The following is a 24936-nucleotide window of genomic DNA, read 5'->3' as shown; positions in this document are numbered from 1 at the left end:
ATTCCTCCCTTTTCCAGTGGAAATTGGATTTTTCCTTTTTCCAGTGGAAATTGGATTTACCAATTTTTCAGTCAGAAATTGGATTCCTCATTTTTCCCAGTGGAAATTGGATTTTTCCTTTTTCCAGGCAGAAATTGGATTTTATCCTTTTTCCACTGGGAAATTGAATTTATCCATTTTTCCGGTGGGAAATTGTATTTCTCCCTTTTCCAGTCAGAAATTGGATTTCTCGTTTTTCCGGTGGGAAATTGGATTTATCCATTTTTCCAGTGGAAATTGGATTTCCTCTTTTTCCAGTGGAAATTGGATTTATCCCTTTTCCAGTGGAAATTGGATTTATCCATTTTTCGGTCAGAAATTTGATTTCTCCTTTTTCCAGTGAAAACTGGATTTCTCCCTTTTCCAGTCAGAAATTGGATTTTTCCTTTTTCCGGTGGGAAATTGGATTTCTCCCTTTGCCAGCGGAAAAGGACAACCCTCCCCTGAGGGCTGGGAGGGAAAGCACAGCTGGATCTGGAGAAGGAACTTCCTGGTGGATCTCTTCAGGGTTTTTTTGGACGCAGAGACGCCAAAACTTGCCTGGCGGACTCTCCTCCTTCCCAGCATCCGGGAATTATCGGTGACGATCCAGGCTTGGAAAGGATGGATTTGGCCACTTCAACCCTCCGGGATTCCCAGAAAACTGCCGCGAAAACATTCGTGTCAAAACCCAGGATGTTCCTCCCTTGCAAAACCACCAAAGTCTGTCGGATTTTGTGCTCGCCACAACCCCCAAAACCCCGAGCGCCGCAACCCCGCCAAACCCAGCGAGGTGGGACAGAAACCCAACGCACCCATCCCTGAAAGCCAAACCGCCCGTTTTTCCCCCCAAAAGCAGCCGCCCCTCACAGGTGGGTGAGCTTGGGCGCCTCTTGGATTCTGCCCTGAGAAGTGGCGTGGTGCGGCGCGAGCTCGGCGTAGGCGCCGTGGCTCTCGCACGGTCCGTGGGGCTGGCCCGGCGCCACCCCGCCGTAGTCCACGCCGGCGGCCTGGTGCTGCGGGAGGTGGTTGAGGCCGTAAAGCGCCGGGCCCGAGGCGGGCAGAGCGTCCACGAAGTTCCCGGCGGCGTAGGCGGGGCTGCCCTGCACGCCGGCCGGCCCGTAGGCCACGCCGTTGGCCTGCAGCACGTGCGGCTCGTACTCGGCCGCCGCCGCGGGCCCGGCGTACTTCTGCTGGCTTGGACAACCCTTCATGGGCGCCTGGTAGGCGGCGTTGGCCACGGCGTAGGCGTTTTGGGGGGGTTTGCCGAAGGAAGGCGGCGACGGCGCCTCGTAGGCGCCGCTCAGGGGGTGCAGCGCGTTGAGGAACCCCGCCGAGGCCTGCATGGGCTGCGGGGGGCTGCCCGCCGGCGAAGGGCCTCCGGAGGAAGAGCCGCCCACGCCTTTGGATTTCTGATCCTTTTTGTACTTCATCCTCCTGTTCTGGAACCAGATCTTGATCTGGCGCTCACTGAGGTTCAGCAGGTTGGCCATCTCCACGCGCCGCGGCCGGCACAGGTAGCGGTTGAAGTGGAATTCCTTCTCCAGCTCCACCAGCTGGGCGCTGGTGTAGGCCGTGCGCGCCCTCTTGGACGCCGAGGAGCCCGGGGGGCTTTTCTCGCCGCCGCCGCCGCCGCCGCCGCCGCAGGTCTCTGCCGGGCCCCCGGAATGAAATAAAAGAGAATTACTTAGGCGCAGAAATTGAAAGCGTCGCTTCTTAATAAACCCTCCCCTCGCCCGCGCTCGTAATCGTGTCATTTATTAAGAGTTCTGTTCTCCGAAGCTGCCCCTGCTTTATGAAAATTGGATCATGTCATGTAGGAGAGGATCCCGGGGCCCCTGAGTGAGGAGGAGATTATTTCCAGAGGATAATTTTCCGGAAAATGACGTTTGGCAGGGCGGCCGTGGGGTCAATTAATATCCGGGGTTGGGAGAGGGTGCGACACCAAATATTTGCCTCTGCACCGAACTTTTCCAGAGGTAAACTCCATAAATTCCATGGATGGGGGATGAAGTGAGCACCACGAGGTTTGTGTGAATGGATTTGTCAAAACTGGGACAAATCTGAGCCAGAATTTTTGGGGTTTATCTGAATTTATCTGCGAATTTTTGGGTTTTATCTGAATTTATCTGCGAATTTTTGGCTTTTATCTGAATTTATCTGAGCTGTGGTAAATCCGAGCTGAAATTTTTGCTTTTATCTGAATTTTTCTGTGAATTTTTGGGTTTTATCTGAATTTATCTGTGAATTTTTGGGTTTTATCTGAATTTATCTGAGCTGTGGTAAATCCAAGCCCAATCTTTGGGTTTTTATCTGAATTGTGGCAAATCTGAGCTGAATTTTTGATTTTTATCTGAGTTTATCTGAATTGTGGTAAATCCGAGCCGAATTTTTGATTTTTATCTGAATTGTGGCAGATCCAAACTGAATTTTTTGGGTTTTATCTGAATTCATCTGAGAACTGGTAAATCCAAACTTAATTTTTGCTTTTTATCTGAATTTATGTGTATTGTGGTAAACCCAAGCTGAATTGTAGTAAATCCAAATGGAATTTTTGGGTTTTATCTGAATTTATCTGAATTGTGGTAAATACCAAACTGAACTTTTGGGTTTTATCTGGATTTACCCAAACTGTGGTAAATCCAAATGGATTTTTTGGGTTTTTATCTGAACTCATCTGAACTGTGGTGAATCCAAATGGAATTTTTGGGTTTTTATCTGAACTGTGGCAAATCCAAATGGAGTTTTTGGGTTTTTATCTGAATTTATCTGAACTTTTGGTGGGACACCGGGAGAAGTTGGACGTAGCACCGGGAAGGCCCCAAACAGAATTCCAGCTGCGGGTTGGGCAGCTGGGAGAACAATTTCCCCAAATTTGTGTCCACCAGCCGGACCAGGGCTGGGTTCATCACCTGTGGTTGCATTGGAAACAACCCATAAGTTAATTAATTAATTCATTCATTAATTAACCAGGACCCTCCCGGGGGTCTTGTGGGGTCCTCTCCCCATCCTGGCAGCCCCTGGGCAGAAATGTTCCCAGGCGTCAGCTCCTCCTTCCTCCCTTTGGGATTTGGGGCAGGAAAACGGGAATTTGGGCCTTCCTCAAACTGATTTCTGAAACCCTTAGACCTCTCTTTGGAATTCGGGGGAAGTAAAATGGGAATTTTGGACTATCCTAAACTGATTCCTGCAACAATTTGTGATTGTTACATCTCCCTTTGGGATTCTGGGCAGGAAAATGGGAATTTGGGTCTACACTAAACTGATTTCTGAAACCCTTAGACCTTTCTTTGGGATTCTGGGCAGGAAAACGGGAATTTGGGCCTTCCCTAAACTGATCCCTCCAACGTTTTGGGATTCTTAGACCTCCCTTTGGGATTCTGGGAAGGAAAACGGGAATCTGGAACTTCCCAAAACTGATTTCTCCAACCCTTTGCCATTCTCAGACCTCTCTTTAGAATTCCGGGCTGGAAAACGGGAATTTGGCTCTTCCCTAAACCGATTCCTCCGACCCTTAGACCTCTTTTTGGAATTCTGGTTGGGAAAACGGGAATTTCATCCTTCCCTAAACTGATTCCTCCGACCCTTAGACCTCTTTTTGGAATTCTGGGCTGGAAAATGGGAATTTAGTCCTTCCCTAAACCCATTCCTCCAACCCTTGGACCTCTTTTTTGGAATTCTGGTTGGGAAAATGGGAATTTAGTCCTTCCCTAAACCCATTCCTCCAACCCTTAGACCTCTTTTTGGAATTCTGGGCTGGAAAACGGGAATTTAGTCCTTCCCTAAACCCATTCCTCCAACCCTTAGACCTCTTTTTGGAATTCTGGGGTGGAAAACAGGAATTTAGTCCTTCCTTAAACCCATTTCTCCAACCCTTAAACCTCCTTTTTGAATTCTGGGCTGGAAAACGGGAATTTAGTCCTTCCCTAAACCCATTCCTCCAACCCTTAAACCTCCTTTTTGAATTCTGGGCTGGAAAACGGGAATTTAGTCCTTCCCTAGACCCATTCCTCCAACCCTTTGCCGTTCCCAGCCCTCTTTCACCGACTCTTTTTTGCTTTTTAACCTCAACTCTTCCCGGAGGGCGAGGCCGGAGCTGCCGCCCGCTGAGGCCCGGCCATCTACCTGCGCTGGGCGAGCCGCTCTTCTGCTTGGAATTCTGCCTGGACTCCTTCATCCAGGGGAAGATCTGCTTGGAGATGCTGGCGCCGGGCCCCAGCCCGGATTTTCCGGGCGCGTTTTTCCCCGCGCCGGCCTGGGCGATGCCGCCGTCGGCGCTGCCGCCGTTGGGCGACGCCGGCGGCTCGCCGGGCCGCATGCAGCTCCCGTTGAGCTCCTTACTCTTGCCGAGGGACTGCAGGGAGCAGGAGGACCTCTGGAAGTCGTTCTCCACGTGGGAAGAGGCCTGGAACGGCGGCTGGGCGCCCTCGTAGCCGAATCCATTGGCGGCGGCGCCGCTGCCGTAGGAGTAACCCCCGAAGAGCGTGGAGCCGTCGTAGTACGAGGTCTTCTGCATCTTCCGCCGGGGAGTTTTTGGCTACCAGGGTCTTGACACCCCTATGGCAGAACATTGGCACCCCGAGGCCACGTGACGGCCCCTCTCCAGCTGTCGGGTGGGAGCTGACCTGAAAGGTTAGGAGAGAAAACACAATGACAGCGCCAGGAATCCATCTTGGCGCCTGAAAGGACGCTGACATGAATAGGGTCCCGCGGATCGGTGCGGGGAGCAGATGCTGCCGCCAGATTTCACCCTGCCGAGCCCCGGCCCGGTTTGGGTTTTGGAGGAGTTCCGGGGGGCTGGCGGAGCCTTTTTTGTCGCCGCTCGTTTGGCTCCGTACGTTGATTTATTCCGGATTTATCCCCCACCCCACGCGCAAACAGACGTCCCCCGCGGGGCGTGGGGCGCGTTTGCACACCCCGAACCAGCACAAAAACGGGAGCGACGAACGGAGAACCACCAAAACCCACCAAAATTTGCTGTTTCTACTGAAATCGCGCGCGGAGCAGCCCCCAAAAACCTCCCACCAGCAGAAATTCAAGGTTTATCACCAGGGTTGGTTTGCTTTTGAGCTGCAAACAGCAAAAATTCATGTTTTTCCCCCAGGTAACAGCAAAAATCACTGTTTTCCCCCAGGTAACAGCAAAAATCTGAGTTTTTTCTCAAGTAACAGCAAAAATCCCTGTTTTTCCCCCAGGTAACAACAAAATTCCATGTTTTTCCCTCAGCTAACAGCAAAAATCCATGTTTTTTCTCAAGTAACAGCAAAAATCCATGTTTTTTTCCCTAGGTTACAAGAAAAATCTGCGTTTTTCCCCGAGTAACAGCAAAGATCTGTGTTTTCACACCCAGGTAACCACAAAAATCCATGTTTTCCCCCCAGGTAACAGCAAAAATCCGTGTTTTTCCCCCAGGTAACGCTGTCCTGGCAGACTTGGCTCCCCTTTTTTTGTTTACACGGGAACTCCCAGCGCCTCTGGAATTCAGGGCAAAGATTCCCAGCAGATGAGAGCAGCGGCAGGAATTCAAAAATGCGATTTCTTCCCCTCTCTGACAGCACAGGTTGAATTTACAGAATAAATCCCTTTTTTTTTTTTCCCCCCCAGCACGGTTTTGTGTTTCTCATCCCAAATCCAGGGAGGAGCTGATCCCGAACCCGGTGGGGTTTAATCACTGTCATTATTTTTTGTTTTCTTCTTTCTCTCTCTTTCTCTTGGAAAACAAACGCTTCGCGAGGCCATTTGCTCCTCACTTTCCACCCCTTGGGTTTCCCTCCCTCAATCCAAGCTCGAAAACTCTAAAAAAAAAACCAAAAAAAACCCCAAAAAAACCCCAAACTAAAGCTTCAAAATCACAAAATTAAACCTTTTTTCCCCACCCCGTCTCTTATTTTCCTCCATCTCTTTTTTTCTCTCCCAGCAGAAACTTTCCCCTTCATTCGAGCAGAGCAGAAATGCCACGAGAAAAAGGTGAAAATGGAAATATTCGCAGAGGGATTTTGGGCAGGGCAGAGACTCCTGTGCCGCCGGGGATTGATATCCATTGTATATTTAATGGTCTCCCTTGTATATTCAATTTTATCTGGGCCTCTTTCATCCCGGAGAACAAACCCAAACAAACCCCGCCGAGATAAAGCCCAGCGCGATATTTTTAAGTGCCGCGGGTTTAACAGAAGCCACAGCTCGGCGATAAATAACTTTTTTTTTTGTTTTATTTTGGTTTTTGTTCCCTTTTCCTGGCTGCTGTTTTGCTCCGTTTGCTTCATCCCATCCTCCGAGCGTCCTCCAAGGGACCGCTCGGCTTTTTATTTATTTCTTAATTTATTTAATTTTTTTTTTCCTTTTAGGATTTTTTTTTTAATTTTTTTTTTTTTACCCTGATTAAATCCTTCCCGCATTCCCAAATCCGCATCGGATCTTCCTCGGAGATGCGTTTATTGTCTCAGATCTCGCTGCGAGTTTTTCTCCTCCTCCTCCTCCTCCTCCTCCTCCTCCCTGGCCATGATAAATTTGTCTTATTAAAAAGTAGCCTCCGCTCCCCGAGCCGTGAATTAATTAATTAACAAACAGCAGCGCCTCCATTATGAATAGGTTTGCTGGGAAATATCTGCGAGGGGGCAGAGGTGGGAATTTCTCCAAGGCCTTTCTGTCTGCTCAAGATTTATTTAAAAAAAAATATATAAAAATTTTAAAAAACCAACCCCAAAACCCAAATCAGAATCTCGTGATGCTCGCTAAAAATAGCGGCGATTTTTCCTTTTTTTTTTCCTTTAAACTTTTTTTTTTGGTTGTTGTTTTTTAAAGGGTTCTCGTTGTTTTAAAACGTCCATAAAATAAATTTACAACCCCCTCCGCCTCGCTCGTGGCTCCGCTTTGTACCTCATCTCTCAGCGCCTCACAAATGCCGCTCATTTATCTTCGCCCGCGACGGCCGCAATCCTAATTATTTACTCCAAGGAATTGCTTAGGAAAAGGGGAAAAAAGCCGGGAAAAAAAAGGGGGAAAAAAGGAAAATAAAGGGAAAAAAATAGGAGGAAAAAAAGGGGGAAAAAAGACAAAAAAAAGACAAAAAAAGCCCAGGCAAAATAATAAATATTCGATGTTCTGCTCCAATGAAAGGCGGGCGGGAGCTGCTCCGGCCCGCTCCGAGTTCCACTTTTTTCAGAGATTTCCCCAAAAAGTCTTTGCAAGTTCGGAGGGAGAGGGTTTGGGGTGATATAAATCAAAAATAAAATAAAATCGAATAATTGAGGATGGGGAAGGGGGAAAGTTGAGGCGGGGAAAGCGTCGTGGGGAGGATGAGGATGCTCCGGGAGAAAATAGAAATATGGGAATGGAGAAGTGTAGAGAAATAGAAATGTAGAAGTATAGAAATGTAGAAATATAGAAGTATAGAAATATAGAAAGATAGAAAAATATAGAAAAATAAAATATAAAAAATATAGAAGTATAGAAGTATAGTAGTATAGAAAGATAGAAAAATATAGAAAAATATAGGAAAATATAGAAAAATATAGAAAAATATGGAAAAATATAGAAAATATAGAAAATATTGAAAATATAGAAAAATATGGAAAAATATGGGAAAATATAGAAAAATATAAATATAGAAGTATAGAAATACAGATATATAGATATATAGAAATACAGAAATGCAGGAATATAGAAACACAGAAAAAACAGAAATACAGAAATAGAAATAACACAAAAATAGAAATATTCCAGCAAGAATCAGGCGGGCGGGGGAAGGGGACGGGAGGAAGCTGAGGCCGAAGGCTCCTGCTGGAAACGCGTCCCCTCCATGTTGGAAAATCCGAATTTCCCGACCTGAGCGCGCCTTTCCCCTCCCCCGCCCCAGCCGGGCTCAGCCCCGGCGCTGAATTCCGGTTTTTATTAATCCCAAATATTCCCCGCGACAATGGGAGGGGAGCGGAGACCGAGCCCAGCGCCGGGAAAAACAACGGAGCATCCCCAAATTCCCCTTCCTCCCTCCCCCTCCCCGCGCAAACAACAGCTCCCCTCCGGCTGGAAAAAAAAATTTAAAAAAAAAAATTTACACAGCGCGGAGAGGCGGGGAAAAAAAATTTAGAAGCGGAAGGAGAGGAGGAGGAAAAGAAAATTTAAAAAAAAAATTAAAAGTGCAGCGAGAGGCGGAAAAATAAATAAATAATTTAAAAAAACGCGGGGAGAGGCGGAAAAAAATTTTAAAAAATTAAAAGTGCAAGGATAGGCGGAAAAATATAATTGAAAATAAAAAAAGCACAAGGAAAGGTGGGAAAAATGTTTAAAAAAATTTGAAAAGCGCACAAGGAGAGCTGGAGAACTGAAATAAATGAAATAAATAATTGGAAAAAAAACGCGGGGAGAGGCGGAAAAGAAATGAAATAAATAAATTTACAAAACGCGGGGAGAATCGGAAAAAAAATTAAATAAATAAATTTACAAAATGCAGGGAGACGAGGAAAAAAAAATGAAATAAATAAATTAAAACACGCGGGGAGAGGCGGAAAAAAATCAGAAAAAAAAATTAAAACGCGAGGAGAGACGGAAAATAAAAGCGAAATAAATAAATTTATAACGCGGGAAAAGGCGGAAAAAAAATTTAAAAACACGGAGGGAGGCGGAATACAAAACCGAAATAAATAAATTTATAACGCGGGAAAAGGCGGAAAAAAAAATTTAAAAGCGCGGAGGGAGGCGGAAAAAAATTAAATAAATAATAAAAAAGCAAGAGAAGGTGGGGGTGGCGGAATGAAATAAAAAAAAAAAAAAACCTCGCGGCGCGGGCGGTGGGTGAGGGCTGCAGAAGCGGCTCCGCGTGGAAGGAGCTCAAAGCTGTGAACTCTTCTTGAACCGAGCTCGGAGTCATATGGTCATAAATCATCGGGACATACACTCCGCCATTCACAGCCCATTCCCGTCCGGCTTACCTGAGTCTCAGACGAGCCAAGCCCGGGCAGACATAATATAAATTTTCACTTCCAGCAGCCACGCAATCAATAAGGCAGCAGTGACCCCCCTCCCCTTCCCCTCCCCGCTTTTTTTCTGATTTTTTTTGGTTTTTTTGTTTGGTCTCTTTCTCTCTCTCTCTCTCCTTTCAAAACCTTTACGGGGTGAAAGGGTTAAAACGATTAAAATTTAAAAAAAATATATATTAATAGAGGTCGATCCGGGTTTATGGCGGGTGGGATGGGTTGGGGAGGGGGTGGTTGTATTTTTTTTTGTTTTTTTAAGGATTTAAAAATGATTATTAAATAAAGGGGGTGGAAAGGGGGAGGGGGTTCAGGCGGGCGGCTCAAATTGTGCCGCTCGCTCTGCGATTTTTAGGAAGGGGGAGGTTAAAAAAAATGATAATGATAAAAAAATGAATAATAATATTAATAATTTAAAAAAATAGGGGTGTTTCCCAGGTTTTCCCGAAAAGCCGAGCGGGGTTTGGGGTGGCCAGAGGCTGGAGGTTCCACTTGGCCTCTGCCAAGCGCTGCTCACTGATAACAATGGCCTCTGCCTGAGCAAAGGGGAAGAAGGGAGAGGAGAAGGGAGGAAAAAAAAAAAAAAAGAGACAGAAGGAAAAAAAAAAAAAAAAAAGAGAAAGCGGCCAGAAATTCAGAAATTCAGAAATTCAAAAATTTAGGATTTTACACCCCCACCCATCACCAGCACCAGACCCCCCCACCCGGAACTGCTGGGATGAAAAGGAAAATTAAATTAAATAAAATTAAAATTACAATGGGAGGAGGAGGCTGCGGGGAGGGGGAGGGGTGGGGATGGGGGTGGGGTGGGGGGGATGAGGAGGGGGGATCCCCCCCCCCCAAAAAAAAAATTTGGGGTTGGTTTTGGGCTGGGAAAGGGCGAAATGGGGGGCGCGGGCCGGGCCGGGCACGGCGGCGGCGGCGGCGCCCTTTGATCGGCGGGATGAACAATTAGGCGTTAATTTATGCAAATTTATGCAGCGCCCTGGTGTCCCCCAGTGTCCCCCCGACCCCAAATTTTAATTTTTGGGGTTTCTGGATTCTCGCTGCTGCTACAACTCGGAGTAACCTCAGCGGAGCGACTCCACAACTTCGGGCACATCGAGATGGGGCCCCCCAAATTTCCCTCTGCTCGCACCCCCAAAATTTTGGGTATTTCTGGTGGGGGTTTTGAGTAATTCACGCTGTTCCTACAACTCGGAGTAACGCTGGCGGAACTCTGAGTACCCTGAGTGGGCTCCCCCCGTTTCCCTTCCTGCAGCCACCCCAAAAACCCCAAACTTCCATTTTTGGGGTGTCTGAATGCTGTTCCTACAACTCGGAGGAACTTTGCACATCCCAAGGGGCTCCCCCAATTTCCCTTCTCGCAGCCACCCCAAAAACCCCAAACTTCCCTTTTTGGGGTGTCTGGATGCTCGCTGTTGCTACAACTCGGAGTAACTTCGGTGGAACTTTGCGCACCCTGAGTCAGCTCCCCCCAAATTTACTTCTCCTTGCAACCCCAAAACCCAAACCCCATTTTTGGGGTGTCTGATTGCTCGGTGTTGCTACAACTCAGAGTAAGTTCGGAGGAACTTTGTGCATCCCAGAGGGGCCTCCCCCAATTTCCCTTCTGGCAGCCACCCCAAAATCTGAACCCCATTTTTGGGGTTTTGGGAGGAGGTTTCTGGATTCTCGTTGTTCCAACAACTCGGAGTAACTTCAGTGTAACCTTGCACACCCTGAAGATGCTCCCCCGATTTCCCTTCTCGCAGCCGCCCCAAAACCCCAAACCCCATTTTTGGGGTTTTGGGATTCTCGCTGTCGCTACAACTCGGAGTAACCTCAGCGGAGCAACTCCACAACTTCGAGCACCCCGAGGGGCTCCCCCCAAATTTCCGTCTCCTTGCAACCCCAAAAACCCAACCCCCAAATTTTTGGGGGATTTCTAGAGGGGATTTGAGCAATTCCCGCTGTTCCTACAACTCGGAGTAACTTCAGTGTAACTTTCAGCAGCCCGGAGGATGCTCCCCCCAAATTTACCTGTTCCTTGTCGTCACCCCAAAACCCAAACCCCGTTTTGGGGGTTTTTGGGGTGTTTTGAGCAATTCCTGCTGTTCCTACAACTGGGAGTAACCTCAGAGGAACTTTGCACACCACAGGGCCTCGGGGCAGCGGGGGGGCCACAATTATTATCACTGTTAATAAAGATAATTATTGCTCTTAATAAAGATAATTATTGCTGCTGTTAATAAAGATAATTATTATTGCTGCTAATAAAGGTAATTATTGCTGCTAATAAAGGTAATTATTGCTGCTAATAATAAAGATAATTATTACTTTTGGTAATAATGATAATTATTGCTGCTGGTAATAAATATAATTATTATTATTGCTGCTAATAAATATAATTATTATTATTGCTGCTAATAAAGATAATTCCTATTATTGCTGCTAATAATGATAATTATTACTGCTGTTAAAAAAATATAATTATTATTACTGCTGCTAATAAGGATAATAATTATTACTGCTGTTAATAAAGATAATTACTATTATTGCTCCTAATAAAGACAATTATTATTGCTGCTAATACGTATAACTACTATTATTGCTGCTAATAAAGATAATTATTATTATTGCTGCTAATAAAGATAATTATTGCTTCTGTAATTAACACCGCCCTCAGGACCACTACGATTTTGGGGTGGAATTTCAGAATCTGGCACTAAGGAGGGCCCAGAAATTCAGGTTTGGGATTCCGGATTTGGGGTTCCGGATTTGGGATTCCCAAATTCGGGATGCTGAATTTCGGGTTCCTGGATTTGGGGTTCTGGATTTGGGATTCACGGGTTTGGGATTCTGAGTTTGAGATTCCCAAATTTGGGATTCCGGGTTTGAGATTCCAGATTTGGGGTATCCCGATTTGGGGCTCCCTTTAGGGTTTGGGTTTCCCAAATTTGGGATTCCCAGATTTGGGATTCCCAGATTTGGGATTCCCAGACTTGGGGTTTACAGATTAGGGGTTCCCGGATTTGGGGTTTCTTTTAGGGTTTGGGATTCCTAAGTTTGGGATTCCTGAGGTTGCGGTTCACAGATTTGGGATTGCAGATTTGGAATTCCCAAATTTGGGATTCCAGGATTTGGGGTTCCTGAGTTTGGGATTCCAGGATTTGGGGTTCCCAGACTTGGGATTCTGGATTTGGGGTTCCCAGATTTGGGGTTCCTGGATTTGGGGTTTCTTTCAGGGTTTAGGATTCCTAAGTTTGGGATTCCTGAGATTGGGGTTCCCAAATTTGGGATTCCGGATTTGGGGTACCCTGGTTCTTGGGTTCCCAGATTTGGGGTTTCCCTTAGGGTTTGGTGTTCCCAGATTTAGAATTCCCAGGTTTGGGGTTCCTTTTAGGGTTCCCAAATTTGGGGTTCCAGATTTGGGGTTCCCGGATTTGAGGTTTCTTTTAGGGTTTGGGATTCCCAGATTTGGGATTCCTGGATTTGGAATTCCCGGATTTGGGGTTCCAGATTTGGGGTTTCTTTCAGGGTTTGGGATTCCCGGATTTGGGGTTCCAGGTTTGGGGCTCCCTTTAGGCCCGGATCCTGCCCCGAGCTCCGACCCCAAATCCCAAATTTTTTGAAGGATTTTTCTCGCCCCTGGCACTGCTTTCCCCGTTAAACCCCGCTCGGGTTAATTACCTGCCCTTAATTAATTGTCAATTAATTGGAAATTGTTAAAAAGGAGGGAAACACGAGGCCGCTTTCCTGGAAAAGCTGCAGGATTGGGAAAATTGGGAAAATTTAAAAAATTTCCTGTTTCCCAAACGTGCAAAAAATGGGAGCAGAGGGTTTTTTGGGGGATTTTTTTGGGTTTCTTTGGGGTTTTGGGGGGATTTCTGGATTTTTTTTGTTTTATTGGGTTTTTTTTGGGGGGGGGGTTCTTCTTTTTTTTTTTTCCCCTTCTTTTATTATTATTTTTTTTCTTCTTGTGGTTTTTGGGGGGTTTTGGATTTTTTGGGGGGTGTTTTTGGCTTTTTTGTTGGTTTTTGGGGATTTTTTAGGGTTTATTGGGTTTTTTTTGGGTTTTTTGGGGTTTCTGAGGGTTTTTTCCTCTCTGAATTCTTCTCTCGGGGGCGGAGCCGTTCCCTCTCCTCCCATCTCAAATTTTTACTCTTTTTTTTTTGGCAAAAAAAGCAGAATTTGGAGTTTTTCCATCCCGAAAACAGCGAGGAGGGGGCGAGGGCAGCTCGGAGGAGGAGGAGGAGGAGGGGAGGAAAAAAAATCCAAGTTAAAAAGCAGGAAAAAATGGGAATTAAAGGCGGCGCAGATCGGAGATTTTCCCTCGCCCTGACCTTTGCTGGCAGCAGCAATTATTCACCGGGTTAATGAGCAACCCGCCCCAGCGCTTTGGGGACGGTTCCCAAAAAAAATAACCCACAAAAAAAATCAAAATAAACTAAAAAAAACTGCCACAAAATCAAAATAAAAACAAAAAAAACCCCAACACAAAAAACCCAAAATAAAACTTAAAAACGGCCAAAAAAATCAAAATAAAACCAATAATTCCCCCGGGATGGGGGCACATGGGGCACCCAAAAATCTCAGATTTTTTTAGGGGTCCCCAGGATTTTGGGACACCCAAAAATCACAGAATTTTTGGGGGGCCTCGAGATTTTGGGTCACAAAATCCCAGAATTTTTTCAGAATTTTTTTGGGGGTCGCCACACAAAATTCCAGGATTTTTTTGGGGGGTCTCCGGGATTTTAAAACACCCAAAAATCCCAAGATTTTTTTGAGGGGGGCCCCAGGATTTTTTGGGGTCCCCAGAATTTTGGGACCCCCAAAGCGGGACACGGGGGGAGGGGAGGATTTTTTGGGGGATTTTTTTGGATTTTGGGGGCGGGGCTGGGAATCCCCTCCCCCTTTTCCCTCCCCCTTTTTTTCCCAAATAATCGTTGGAATTCTGCGCCCACGTGACCCCACCACGTCAAACTTTGCTCTTTTTTTCCCTTTTTTTCCCCATTTTAGGCAGAATTTGGATCCCAAAACTTCCCGCGGGCCGAGCTCCCATCTCCATCCCGCTTTTTTCCTTCCTTATTTTGGATTTTTCCCCTTTTTTTCCTTCTGAATTTCAATTTTTTTTTCCTTTTTCTCTTTGAACCTGGCAGAGAAAAAAAAAAATACCAAAAAACTCTCCGGACTCCGGCTCGCAAATCCAGGGGAAAAAAAGCGAGATTTGGGATCAGAGAAAAAGAAAAATTTGGAATTTTTTTGCCTTCCAAATCCTGGGGATGGCCCCGGCACGGAGGAGGCGGTTCCTGGTTTTTTTGGGGTTTTTTCCCCCTTTTTTTCCTATTTTTTAACCCTTCTCCTCCAAAAGATAAAAAAATAGGATGGGAGAAAAAAAAAAAAAAGGGGCGAAAAATGAAAATTGGAAGTTTTTCCCCTCCAAGCTTTTCCCGCGGCCGTTTTGGTGAGGAAAAGGAGGAATTCGGGGAATTTTTACCTCCCGAGCCTCAAAAGAGAGAAAAAAAACCCGAGAGGGAAAAGCGGCACAAAAAATTCAATTTTTTTTCACTTCTGGGTGGATTCTCCAGCTGAGCGCCGCGTGCCAAAAACAGCCCCAAAAATCGCTTTTTTTGGGGTTAAAATCACTTTTTTGGGGGTTAAAATCACTTTTTTGGGGGTTAAATCGCTTTTTTGGGGGTTAAAATCCCTTTTTAGGGGGGTTAAATCGCTTTTTTGGGGGTTAAAATCCCTTTTTAGGAGGGTTAAAATCTCTTTTTGGGGGTTAAAATCCCTTTTTTTGGGGTTAAAAATATCTTTTTTTGGGGTTAAAATCCCTTTTTTTGGTGTTCTCAGCACATCAAAGCGCCCGCGGCCCGTCCGAGCCGCGCGTTAATTTTTAATCCGGGGGAATTTGGGAGCGGGAGGCAGCGAAGGGGTTAAATCCCGTTCCTGCCAAAATCCGCCCCAAAAATTCCCCAAAAAAGCTCCCGGAAACGCTGAGGTGACGCACAGGGGGGGGAAACCCAAATAAATTCATTTTTCTTAAAAAAAAAAAAAAAAAAAAAAATTAAAATAATATAAAAAATAAAATAAAATAAAATAAAATAAAATAAAATAAAATAAAATAAAATAAAATAAAATAAAATAATGTCATCGAGGAGCTCAGCTCCCTCCTCCACACCAGGAATAAAATTCGGATTATTTTTGTTGGGAGAGGAGAAGAAGCCGCTCAGGAAGGTGAGAAAATAAATCAAATAAATCCAAATTCCCCCCAAAATCTGCTGTCCCACAGGGGCCGCAGCAAATCCTCATTAATATCAATTTAATCAATTTACTGCCGCTTCTTCATCAGCCGCGTGATTAATGAGAAATCAATTAAAGCGCGGCCGCTCCGGGCCTGCGGTTCCTCCGCGGGTTTCATTAATAATAAATAAATTACTAAATAAATTCATTAATAAAGGCGATAAATATTCCAGCTGAAAATCAAAAATCAAAAATCAAATGGAATTAAAAAAAAAAATTCAAGTGGAATTAAAAATTCGAGTTTGGCTGGAGGCGAAGGGAAGTCATTCCTGAGCAATTTTTAGAAAATAAAAAATAAAAAAGAGAAATAGAAAAAATAAAATAAAATAAAATAAAATAAAATAAAATAAAATAAAATAAAATAAAATAAAATAAAATAAAATAAAATAAAATAAAATAAAATAAAATAAAATAAAATAAAATAAAATTTTTAAATAAAAATAAAAGTAAAATTAAAAATAAAAATTAAAAATAAAATCTTTCCGAGCTGAGGAATTTGGGAATTCTGAGCTCCCGCAGCGCCTCCCGAGTTCTTCTCTCGCTCCGGAGAGCACAAAAATATTTCAATTTAGCCCAAAACTTCGCCGTTTTATTTCGATTTTCTGAGGTTTTTCCCTTTTCCCCGCCCCACCGAGGATTTTTCTGCCTCGCCTTTAAATCCCCTGGCTGGGGGAGGAGGGAGAGCGGAATTTCTGTTCCCTGAGACGGAAATTTTGGGCAAAAATGGGCAAAAAATAAATAAAATTCCCTCTGTCCTTTCTCCCTCCCGACCTTTGGGGGCGTTTTCCGCGTCCCCCCCTGCCCGGAAACCTCCAAAATTCAAAATTTTCTCCATTCCGCGTCTTTTTAATCCCCGAAAAATCCGAATTTTCAGCACCTCAACCTCCGCGCCGCCCAAGGAGAAGCACCCAGATGTTTTCTGGCAGCTCCAGCAGGGAAAAAAATCTCTTTTTTCCCCTTTTTTTCTATTTTTTCTCTTTTTTTTTTTTTTAATTAGGGTTTGCTGCGAGTAAACAAAAACTCGCCGGGGCCATAAATCACCGGGCGGAGCCTTCTGCGCTTTCAAAACTTTTCTTTTTGGGTTTTTTTCTTTGTTTTTAACCTTTTTTTCCCCAAACCGCACAGAAGGTGAGAAATCTAACAAATGTGTCCCGGGAAAAATAAAATAATTTTTTTTTGGTGGAAAAAAACGCGTTTTGGATCAATTTTTTGCTCCTTTTCAGCTTCCCCAAAGGCATCGGGGTTGATTTGAGGCTCCTGGTGGAGCTTTGGCGAAGCTTTCGGAGCGATTAATTCCACCTCGCTCGTTTGTTTATTTTATTTTAATTTATTTTATTTTATTTTTAACTTCTTACCTGCGAGACTCCGCGAATCCGAGGAGAAGCAGAAAAAGGCGGCTCGGGGTGCAGAGGATTCCTCACTGGAGCAGGAAAATGAAGAAAAATCTGATTTATTTCACCCCCACTGGGTTGGGTTTTCTTTTTATTTTTCACTCTCAAAGATGCTTTGGTTTATTTGGTTTTTTTAATTTTTTGAGGATTTTTTGGGGACTCGTTCGGGCTGGAGGCGGAGAAGAAATGAAAAAATAATGTAAAAAAAAATCAAATTGTGGTGAGGATGAGGCGTCCAGCTGGTAGAGAGCAGGGTGAGCTGGAAAAAATACAATAAAATGGGGAAAAACTCTCAAGAAAAACCCAAGAAAAAGGGGGGAAAACTCCCCAAAAAATGAAAAATTTAAAAAAAAAATCAAATTGTGGCGAGGATGAGGAGCCCAGCTGGGAGAGAACAGGGCGAGCTGGGAAAAATACAATAAAACAGGGAAAAACTCTCAAGAAAAAGGGAAAAAACTCCCCCAAAAAATGAAAAATTAAAAAAAAATCAAATTGTGGCGAGGATGAGGAGTCCAGCTGGGAGCGAGCGGGGTGAGCTGGGAAAAAATACAATAAAATGGAGTAAAAACTCTCGAAAAACGCCAAAAAAGGGGGAAAACTTAAAAAAAAACGCCAAAAAAAAAGGGAAAATTCCCAAAAAAATCCCTCCCCCACTGGGGAGCGGCGGGGATCTGTTTCTCTGTCAGAAAAATTCCAATTTTGCGAGCGGGGCTGCAGCGTGAGTGACACGGGGAGCTGCGAGAGGGAACCAAAATTCGGATTTTTCCGGCCGGGCCTTCAGCGGCACGATGGGAATCGATTCCATATGGCCCGGGGGGAAAAAAGGGAAAAATTAAAAAAAAACCCAAAAAAACCCCGAGAAAAACGGGAGGGAAGAGAGGGAGAGAGGAGGGGAGGGAGCGAAATTTGAATTTTTTGGGTTTTGGGGTTCCAGCGCGCCTTTGGCGGGGATTTTGGGGGATTTTTGGGGATTTTTGGGGGGCCAAAAAAGGGGAGAGGGGCCGGGAGCCCCAGAGCGGAGAGCCGAGGGTATTTTGGGGTCATTTTGGGGTTATTTTGGGGTTATTTGAGGTTATATTGGGGTTATTTTGGGGTCATTTTGAGGTTATATTTGGGTTATTTTGAGGTTGTTGTGGGGTTATTTTGGGGTTATTTTGAGGTTATTATGGGTCAATTTGAGGTTATTTTGGGGTTATATTGGGGTTATTTTGAGGTTATATTGGGGTTATTTGGGGTCATTTTGAGGTTATATTGGGGTTATTTTGAGGATATTTTGGGGTTATTTTGAGGTTATTATGGGTCAATTTGAGGTTATTTTGGGGTTATATTTGGGTTATTGTGGGGTTATTTTGAGGTTATATTGGGGTCATTTGGGGTCATTTTGAGGTTATATTGGGGTTATTTTGAGGTTATTTTGGGGTTTTTGTAGGGTTATTTTTGGGGTTATTTTGGGGTTATTTTGGTGTTATTTTGGGGTAATTTTGAGGTTATATTTGGGTTATTTTGAGGTTATTTTGGGGTTATTTTGAGGTTGTTGTGGGGTTGTTTTGGCGTTATTTTGGGGTTATTTTGGGGTTATTTGCAGCCCGGAGCTGAGAGAGGGAATTCGGGTCCGGGCGATGCTGCCGCGGGCGCTGCGCCCCAAAACCCGCCGGGAATCGCGGGGGGAACCTTCCCCATCCCAAAAAAATCCCCCAGGCGCCGCTCCCGGGTGCCCATCCCGGATTTCCATCCCAAAATTCCGAAATTCCGGAATTTTCCCGAAGTTTTTTCCCGGTTTCTCCCCCCGAGCTCCGAGAAATCCCCGCTGGGTTTGACACCCGAAAGGAGCCGCCAGTGGGGATTTCTCCTTCTGCCCTCCCGTCATAGCCACGCTAAAAAAAAAAAAGGAAAAAAGAAGAAAAAAAGGGAATGGGAAAGAAAAAAAATACAAAGAAAGGAAAATAAAATTAAAAAAAAATAAAATGAGGCGAATGGCCAGCCTGGCCTCTGATTCTGTGATTTATTGCCTCGCTTTTCACCTCGGGACGCCTGCGAGCAGGGAAGTGTCGAAACGCCCTTGTTGCCTTTTATTTCCTTCGTGTCCCCCTCGCTCCCTCCTCCCCGCGCGGCCAAAAAAAAGAAAAAGAGAAAACTTCAAAGCAAAACCCTCCCCGCGGCCAAACTTCGCCTGTTCGGCTGCGAAGCCGCCGAGCGAAGCCACCGAGATCTTCCCTTTGGTCTCGGCCGCCCGCCGCTCGTCTTGGCCGCGGGGCTTAAAAATTAAAAAAAATTTAAATTTAAAAAAAAATTTAAAAATAAACAAATAAGTAAATAAAAAATAGTAAAAAAATAAAAATAAAAAATTAAAGTAAAAAATAAAAAATAAAAATAAAAAATAAAAAGTAATAAGTAAAAAAAAAGTAAAAAAAAAAAATATAAAATATAAGATATAAAAATTTTTAAAAATAATAAAACAATAATAAATAAAAAGTAAAAATAAAAAGGAAATTAAAATAAAAAATAAAAATAAAAAGTAAAAATAAAAATAAAAAGTAAAAAATAAAATATAAAATATTTTAAAAATTTAAAAATAAAAATAAAAATAAAAATAAGAAGTAAAAATAAAAATAAAAAATTCAAAATAGAAAAAACGTAAAAAATAAAGATAAAAATATATATAAAAAATAAAAAAAATAAAAAGGAAATAAAAAAAATAAATGAGGCAGCCCCCGGCCTGGCTGATCCCTCCTCCGCGCTGCCGAGAGCCTCAAAACTCATCAAATTCATCAAACCACGCAAACCACATCACAGGCGGGGGCAGCGGCTTCTGCCCCGCTCCTGAACCTCAGTAAACCTCAGCAAACCTCACATTTCCTCCTGAACCTCACCGAACCCCACATCTCCTCCTTAGCCTCCTTTTTTTGTGTGGTTTTGGGTTTTTTTTCTTTTTTTTTTCCCCTCCCGTCCGCCAGGCTTTGATGTGAACTAAACCTCCCCTGCCGCCCGCAATAAATCCGGAATTAAGGCGCTGTTGGCTCCAATTTACGGCGTTAATCGAGTCCGAACCGGGAAAAACGGCCCGGGAGGGGAGAGGGGAGAGGGAAAAGGGGAAAGGGAAAAGGGGAGAGGGGAGAGGGAGAGGGAGAGGGAGAGGGAGAGGGAGAGGGAGAGGGGAGAGGGGCACCAGCGCGGAAAATTCGGGATTTTGGAGCTGCTGGGAAGGAGGGAGGGCAGAGCCCGGAGGGTCTGAGGAACAAACAGGCGCTGCCAAAAAAACAAACAAAAAAAATCCCAAAAAAGTGTTCTGGAGAGGTTTTGTGCCAGCCCAGCCCATCCCGGGCCCGGAACTGTTCCCCTCCCTGCTCTGGGTCTGGGGTCCCCTCCCTGCTCTGGGTCGTTTTTTGGGTCTGGGGTCCCCTCCCGGGTCTGGCTCTGAGGTCTCCTCCTGGCTCTGGGTCTGGGGTCCCCGCCCGATTCTGGGTCTGGGATCCTCTCCCTGTTCTGGGTCTGGGGTCCCTCCTCGGTTCGGGGTCCCATTCTGGGTCTGGGGTCCCTTTCCAGTTCTGAGTCCCTTTTTGGGTCTGGGGTCCCCTCCCGGGTCTGGCTTTGGGGTCCCCCTCCCGGGCTGTGGGTCTGGGGTCCCCTCCCGGGTCTGGCTCTGGGGTCCCCTCCCAGATCAGGGTCTGGGGTCCTTTCCCTGTTCTGGGTCTGGGGTCCCCTCTTGTCTCTGGGTCGTTTTTTGGGTCTGGGGTCCTCTCCCGGCTCTGGGTCTGGGTCTGGGGTCCCTCTCCTGTTCTGGGTCCCTGTTTGGGTCTGGGGTCCCTCCCGGCTCTGGATCCTGTTCTGGGTCTGGGGTCCCTCCCTGGTTCGGGGTCCCATTCTGGGTCTGGGGTCCCCTTCCAGTTCTGAGTCCCTTTTTGGGTCTGGGGTCCCCTCGCGTTTCTGGGTCTGGGGTCCCCCCTGGCTCTGGGTCCCTGTTTGGGTCTGGGGTCCCTTTCGAGCTCTGGGTCCCAGTTTGGGTCTGGGATAAATAAAATACATTGACTCCGCGCGCGGCGGAGCTCGTCAAGTATATAATAAATAAATAAATAAATAAATAAAAACAACAACAAAAAAACCAACATAAAACCCGATCTCGCCCTTCCTGCCTTCCCTTTCCGCGCTCCGGAGCGGCCGCGCCAGCGCTGCCTCCGCACCCGCGGGGGATGCGCGGGGGATGCGCGGGGGATGCGCTGCCCCTTTCCGGACCCAAATTCCAACCCCCGAGCGGCTCGGCGGAGATTTCCTGTTCTGCTGCTTTTAAACTCATTTTTGGGCGCTTTTCCCCTTCGCAACTCGCGATTTGCGGCTGCTTTTAAATTCATTTTTGGGCGCTGCTTTTAAATTCATTTTTGGGCGCTTTTCCCCCTGGCAATTCTGCTGGGTTCTGCTGCTTTTAAACTCATTTTTGGGCGCTTTTCCCCCTGGCAATTCGCTTTTTTCACCCGAGGTGAAGCCCAGCCCGGGCTCCTGGAGGGAACCGCGACCCTCGGGGCTCATTCTCCAACTTTGCTCCTCAACTCTCCGTGTCCCTCTCCAGCGGGACAAAAAAAATCCCACAAAAGAGCCAAAAAATTCCCTGGAAAAGCTCAGGGTACGCCGCGCAAGGCGCTGAGCCCCTCGCTGTCCTTCCAGGGCTTTTGGGGACAATTTGGGGTCACTCGGCAGCGCCCCGGATCCCCGTGGTGGTTCTGGGGCAGACCCCCCAACCAGACCCGCTTTGATGGCTTAGAAATGATAAAAATAATAAAAATAAAAGAATAAAAGAATAAATAATAAAGTAATAAAGTAATAAGGTAATAAGGTAATAAAATAATAAAGTAATAAAGTAATAAATATTAAAAGAATAAAAGAATAAATAATAAAAGAATAAATAATAAAATAATAAAATAATAAAACAATAAAATAATAAATAATAAAATTATAAATAATAAAATAATAAAATAATAAACAATAATATTATAAAAAATAATAATAAAATTAAAAATTGAATACTACTGCTACTACTAATAATAATAATAATTTCTTTTTTTTTTTTTTTTTTACGGTAATGATTTCGTTTCGTTTCCCATTTTTCACCCCAAAATTCAATATTCTGAGGGGGAAAACCGCCGGAGCAAAGTGCGCGGAGGGAGGCAGAGGGGAGCGGGGTGAAAACGAGCCCAGCGCGATAAAGGGACGCGGCCGCGCTGCGATTCTGATATTAAGGTCGCGCTCTTTCTTCAGCCTTACACTGCAGCGAGGCGTTTCCGCTTGCCCCAAATTTATACAAATCTCTCTTTAATTGCTAATCACGGGCGCGGTAATTGAAGCCCCGGAGCCGCGGAGTTCTCAGATTAGCGGCTGATCTATGGCCGCGAACCGCCCGAAATCCGCGGCGCCGGGAGAGCCTCGCCCGCAGCCAGCGGCGCTCGCACATCATTTTCGGCCCGGAAAAAAAAATGATTTATCTCGGCCAGAGCCATAAACAACACAAGTCTCTCCCCCGAAACACGCGCACAATGGCAGCCGCGCCGCCGCTGACATGTTTATTGTCATAAATCAAGAAAAAGGGGAAAGAAGGGAAAAAAAAAAAAGAGAGAGAGAGGCTGCGAGGAGGGGAGAATATTCCTAAAAATATCAATGAAATGCCTCGGTGGGTATAAACACACAGAGCCCCGCGCGGAGAGGAATGGGAGGAAATGAAGCCGGCGATTTGTCACATTTTACGACAATAACATTAATAACAAACAATAAATTTACATGGACACACGGACGCGCTCCGAGCCCCCGCTACTTACAATAATCCAGCCCTCGGCGTGCTCGGCGCTGCCCCAGAATTGTTTTATTGCCGATCCTTCCCTCTCTCCTCCTTCTCTCCCCCTCTTTCTCTCCCTCCTCTCGCTCTTCCCTCTCCCCTTTTATTATTATTTTTTTTTCCTCCCTCTCCCTCTCCCTTTCCCTTCCCTCCGCTCCGTTTTTTAAAGGCCGGTTGAATTTCGCGTCAGGAGGAGCCGGCGCTGGGATTTTCCTGCCGAATACATTTCAATTCTGCAAGCTCGGCATTAATTATTTAATGAGCCACGTGATGGGGAAGGGGGAAGGGGGTCTCTGCTCCGCACTCCAAGGACCACTCTGACCTTCCAGCGGAACAGCGATTTTTTCCCTTTTTTTCAACAACTTTCCACCCCAAGGCGCCCGCGGATCCTCTGCGAGGCGAGGGGAGCCAAATTCTGTGTCAAACAACGCGATTTTGGGGTGATTTCCCCACCCTGAGTGATTTCCCTAAACCCTTTCTGCAACTTGGCTTTGTTGGACCTGGCTTCAACCAGAGCAAATCCCGATTTTCCCCGATTTTTGATTTTTTTTTTGTTTGTTTTCTCTGTGCACGCCGAGATTTTGATCACAAATCTCTGTGCCCCGAACGCACAACAGTTCCAGGCTCCCAACGCTGCTGAAATATTTTTAATTCCTATTTCGAAAAGCTCTCAGCTCCCCCGGACTCCCAGGCCGATGTTATTATTTGGCCGGACTTGATCGAGTTAGGGAGGGAGAGAAGGGCGGGGGGAAAAAAAGAGGGGAAAAAATCAAATTTTGAGGCTGAGGAGAGCGGCCAAGTGCGAGAATCCTGGGAAATAAAGAAAAAAAAAGAGAGACAGAGAGACACAGAGAGGGGGAGAGCAACAAAGGAAAGCGCTGGGAAAGGCCGCGGAGCACAGGGAGAATCAGTGAGGTTTCCTCAGGAAATCCCAATTTTTGGGTCCAATTTGGGGATTTTTGGTCCAATTTGGGGTTTTTGAGGGGATTTTGGGCCCAATTTAGTGATTGGAGGGGGCAGAGTCGGTCCAGTTTGGGGATTTTTGGTCCAATTTGGGGTTTTGGGGGGGATTTTTGGTGCAAATTGGGGATTTCTGGGAGGATTTTGGTCCAATTTCGGGATCTTTGGTCCAATTTGGGACCAAAGTTTGGAAGGGATCCCCCCAAAAATTGGCACCGACCAGAGCCCGAAAGCCTCGAGAGCCTCGGGGGACGGCCCAGAGCACCCCAAATTCCCAAATTCACAAATTCCCAAATCCCAAATCCCTGCCGGGATAAATCCTACAGGGAGCTGGAATTAAAGGCAAAAAGGAAGAATTAAAAGCCTAAAAAAGCGGATTTGGGGGCTCGCTTGAAGGAGAACGGGAAATGCTCGGGTTTCCAAAACCCCCGTTGATTTCTGCATCGATTTTATCGAGTGCGGGGCTGGGAGGGACAAAAAATCCGATTTAAAAAAGTTCCCTGGGGGTGCTTGGGGGGCTCCAAGAGCGGAAATTCCGCAGGGGAGGAGAGGGAAATTTCGGAGAACTTCGGCTCAGTTCAGAAACTGCAACTTTCACTACATAAAAACTTATTTTTTTCTTCTTTTTTCCCCTTTTTTTTCGCCTCATAAACCGCGCGTGAAGGGGTAAACACATTTTTAAAAAAACGGGTGAACACGTTGAAAAACATCGAAAAAGAGAAAAAAGAACAACACCAAAAGGGAAGAGAGCCACCCCAGGCAGCAAACGGAGCGCGGAACCGCCGAGCCTTCCCCTCCGCTGGCATTTTTAGGGCTGGTTTCATCCAAAAAAGAAAAAAAAAAAAAAAAAAAAAAAAGAAAAGAAAAAGAAAAAAAAAACCCCAAAACCTCATTTTAGGTTTGGCGATTTTTTTTTTTGTTTTGTTGTGTTTTGAAACCCTTCAAAGGGCGGGGAGAGCCCTCGATCAAAGGCGTCGCCTTTGTGAAGATAAAACAGATAAAACCGCGCGTTTGTGCAGCGCGATTGATTTAAGGGCTCCCATCCCTTCCCCATCGCGCCTCATAAATCTGCCAGCGGCGCTGGGAACCCTCCCCGAGCCTTTCCGGGCACCGGAGCACCCCCGGGACACCGGGACACCCCCGCCCGCCGCTGTCCCCGCGCCCGCCGGAGCCTCCCCCGCGCCCGCCGCCAATATATTGAATTTTCCTCGATTTTTCACCGCCTCCCCGCAGCCCCCGCAGCCCGCTGGGGGTGGAGCTCCGCGGCTTCCTGCTGCCGACGCAATTTTTGGGGACGGTTTTGGGGTTTTGGGGACAGTTTTGGGGTTTTTGGGGCAAATTTGGGGATTTTTGGCCCAATGTGGGATTTTTTTGGGGGGGTTTTGGTCCAATTCGAGGATCCTTGGTCCAATTTGGGACTTCTGGGGGGGGATTTATGGTCCAGTTTGGGGATTTCTGGTCCAATGTGGGGGCCATTGGTCCAATTTGGGACTTC

At 45.8% G+C, this 24936-nt stretch overlaps 1 protein-coding gene across 1 annotated transcript; it reads right to left on the bottom strand.

The window, feature by feature from the left end:
• Positions 1–698: 698 nt before the first annotated feature.
• HOXB3 (homeobox B3) lies at positions 699–23478 on the bottom strand. Its single transcript, XM_072919048.1, has 4 exons — positions 22465–23478; positions 16628–16692; positions 4144–4643; positions 699–1669 (listed from the first exon to the last, which is right to left on the bottom strand). The coding sequence occupies exons 3-4, from the start codon at positions 4532–4534 to the stop codon at positions 885–887; spliced, it is 1176 nt and encodes a 391-aa protein (XP_072775149.1). The 5' UTR covers positions 4535–4643; positions 16628–16692; positions 22465–23478; the 3' UTR covers positions 699–884.
• Positions 23479–24936: the final 1458 nt, after the last annotated feature.

The sequence above is a fragment of the Taeniopygia guttata genome, chromosome 27 (assembly GCF_048771995.1).
Source record: "Taeniopygia guttata chromosome 27, bTaeGut7.mat, whole genome shotgun sequence".
NCBI classification, from domain to species: Eukaryota; Metazoa; Chordata; class Aves; order Passeriformes; family Estrildidae; genus Taeniopygia; species Taeniopygia guttata.
This window is presented reverse-complemented; position numbering and strand designations above follow the sequence as displayed.

What these genes read in the sequence shown, in the direction of transcription:
- HOXB3 (XM_072919048.1), bottom strand. Translation starts at nt 4,534, where the DNA reads ATGCAGAAGACCTCGTACTACGACGGCTCCACGCTCTTCGGGGGTTAC. An exon ending in GAGCGGCTCGCCCAGCGCAG is followed by an intron (nt 1,670 to 4,143) that starts GTAGATGGCCGG and finishes GGGGCCCGGCAG; the next exon opens with AGACCTGCGGCGGCGGCGGC.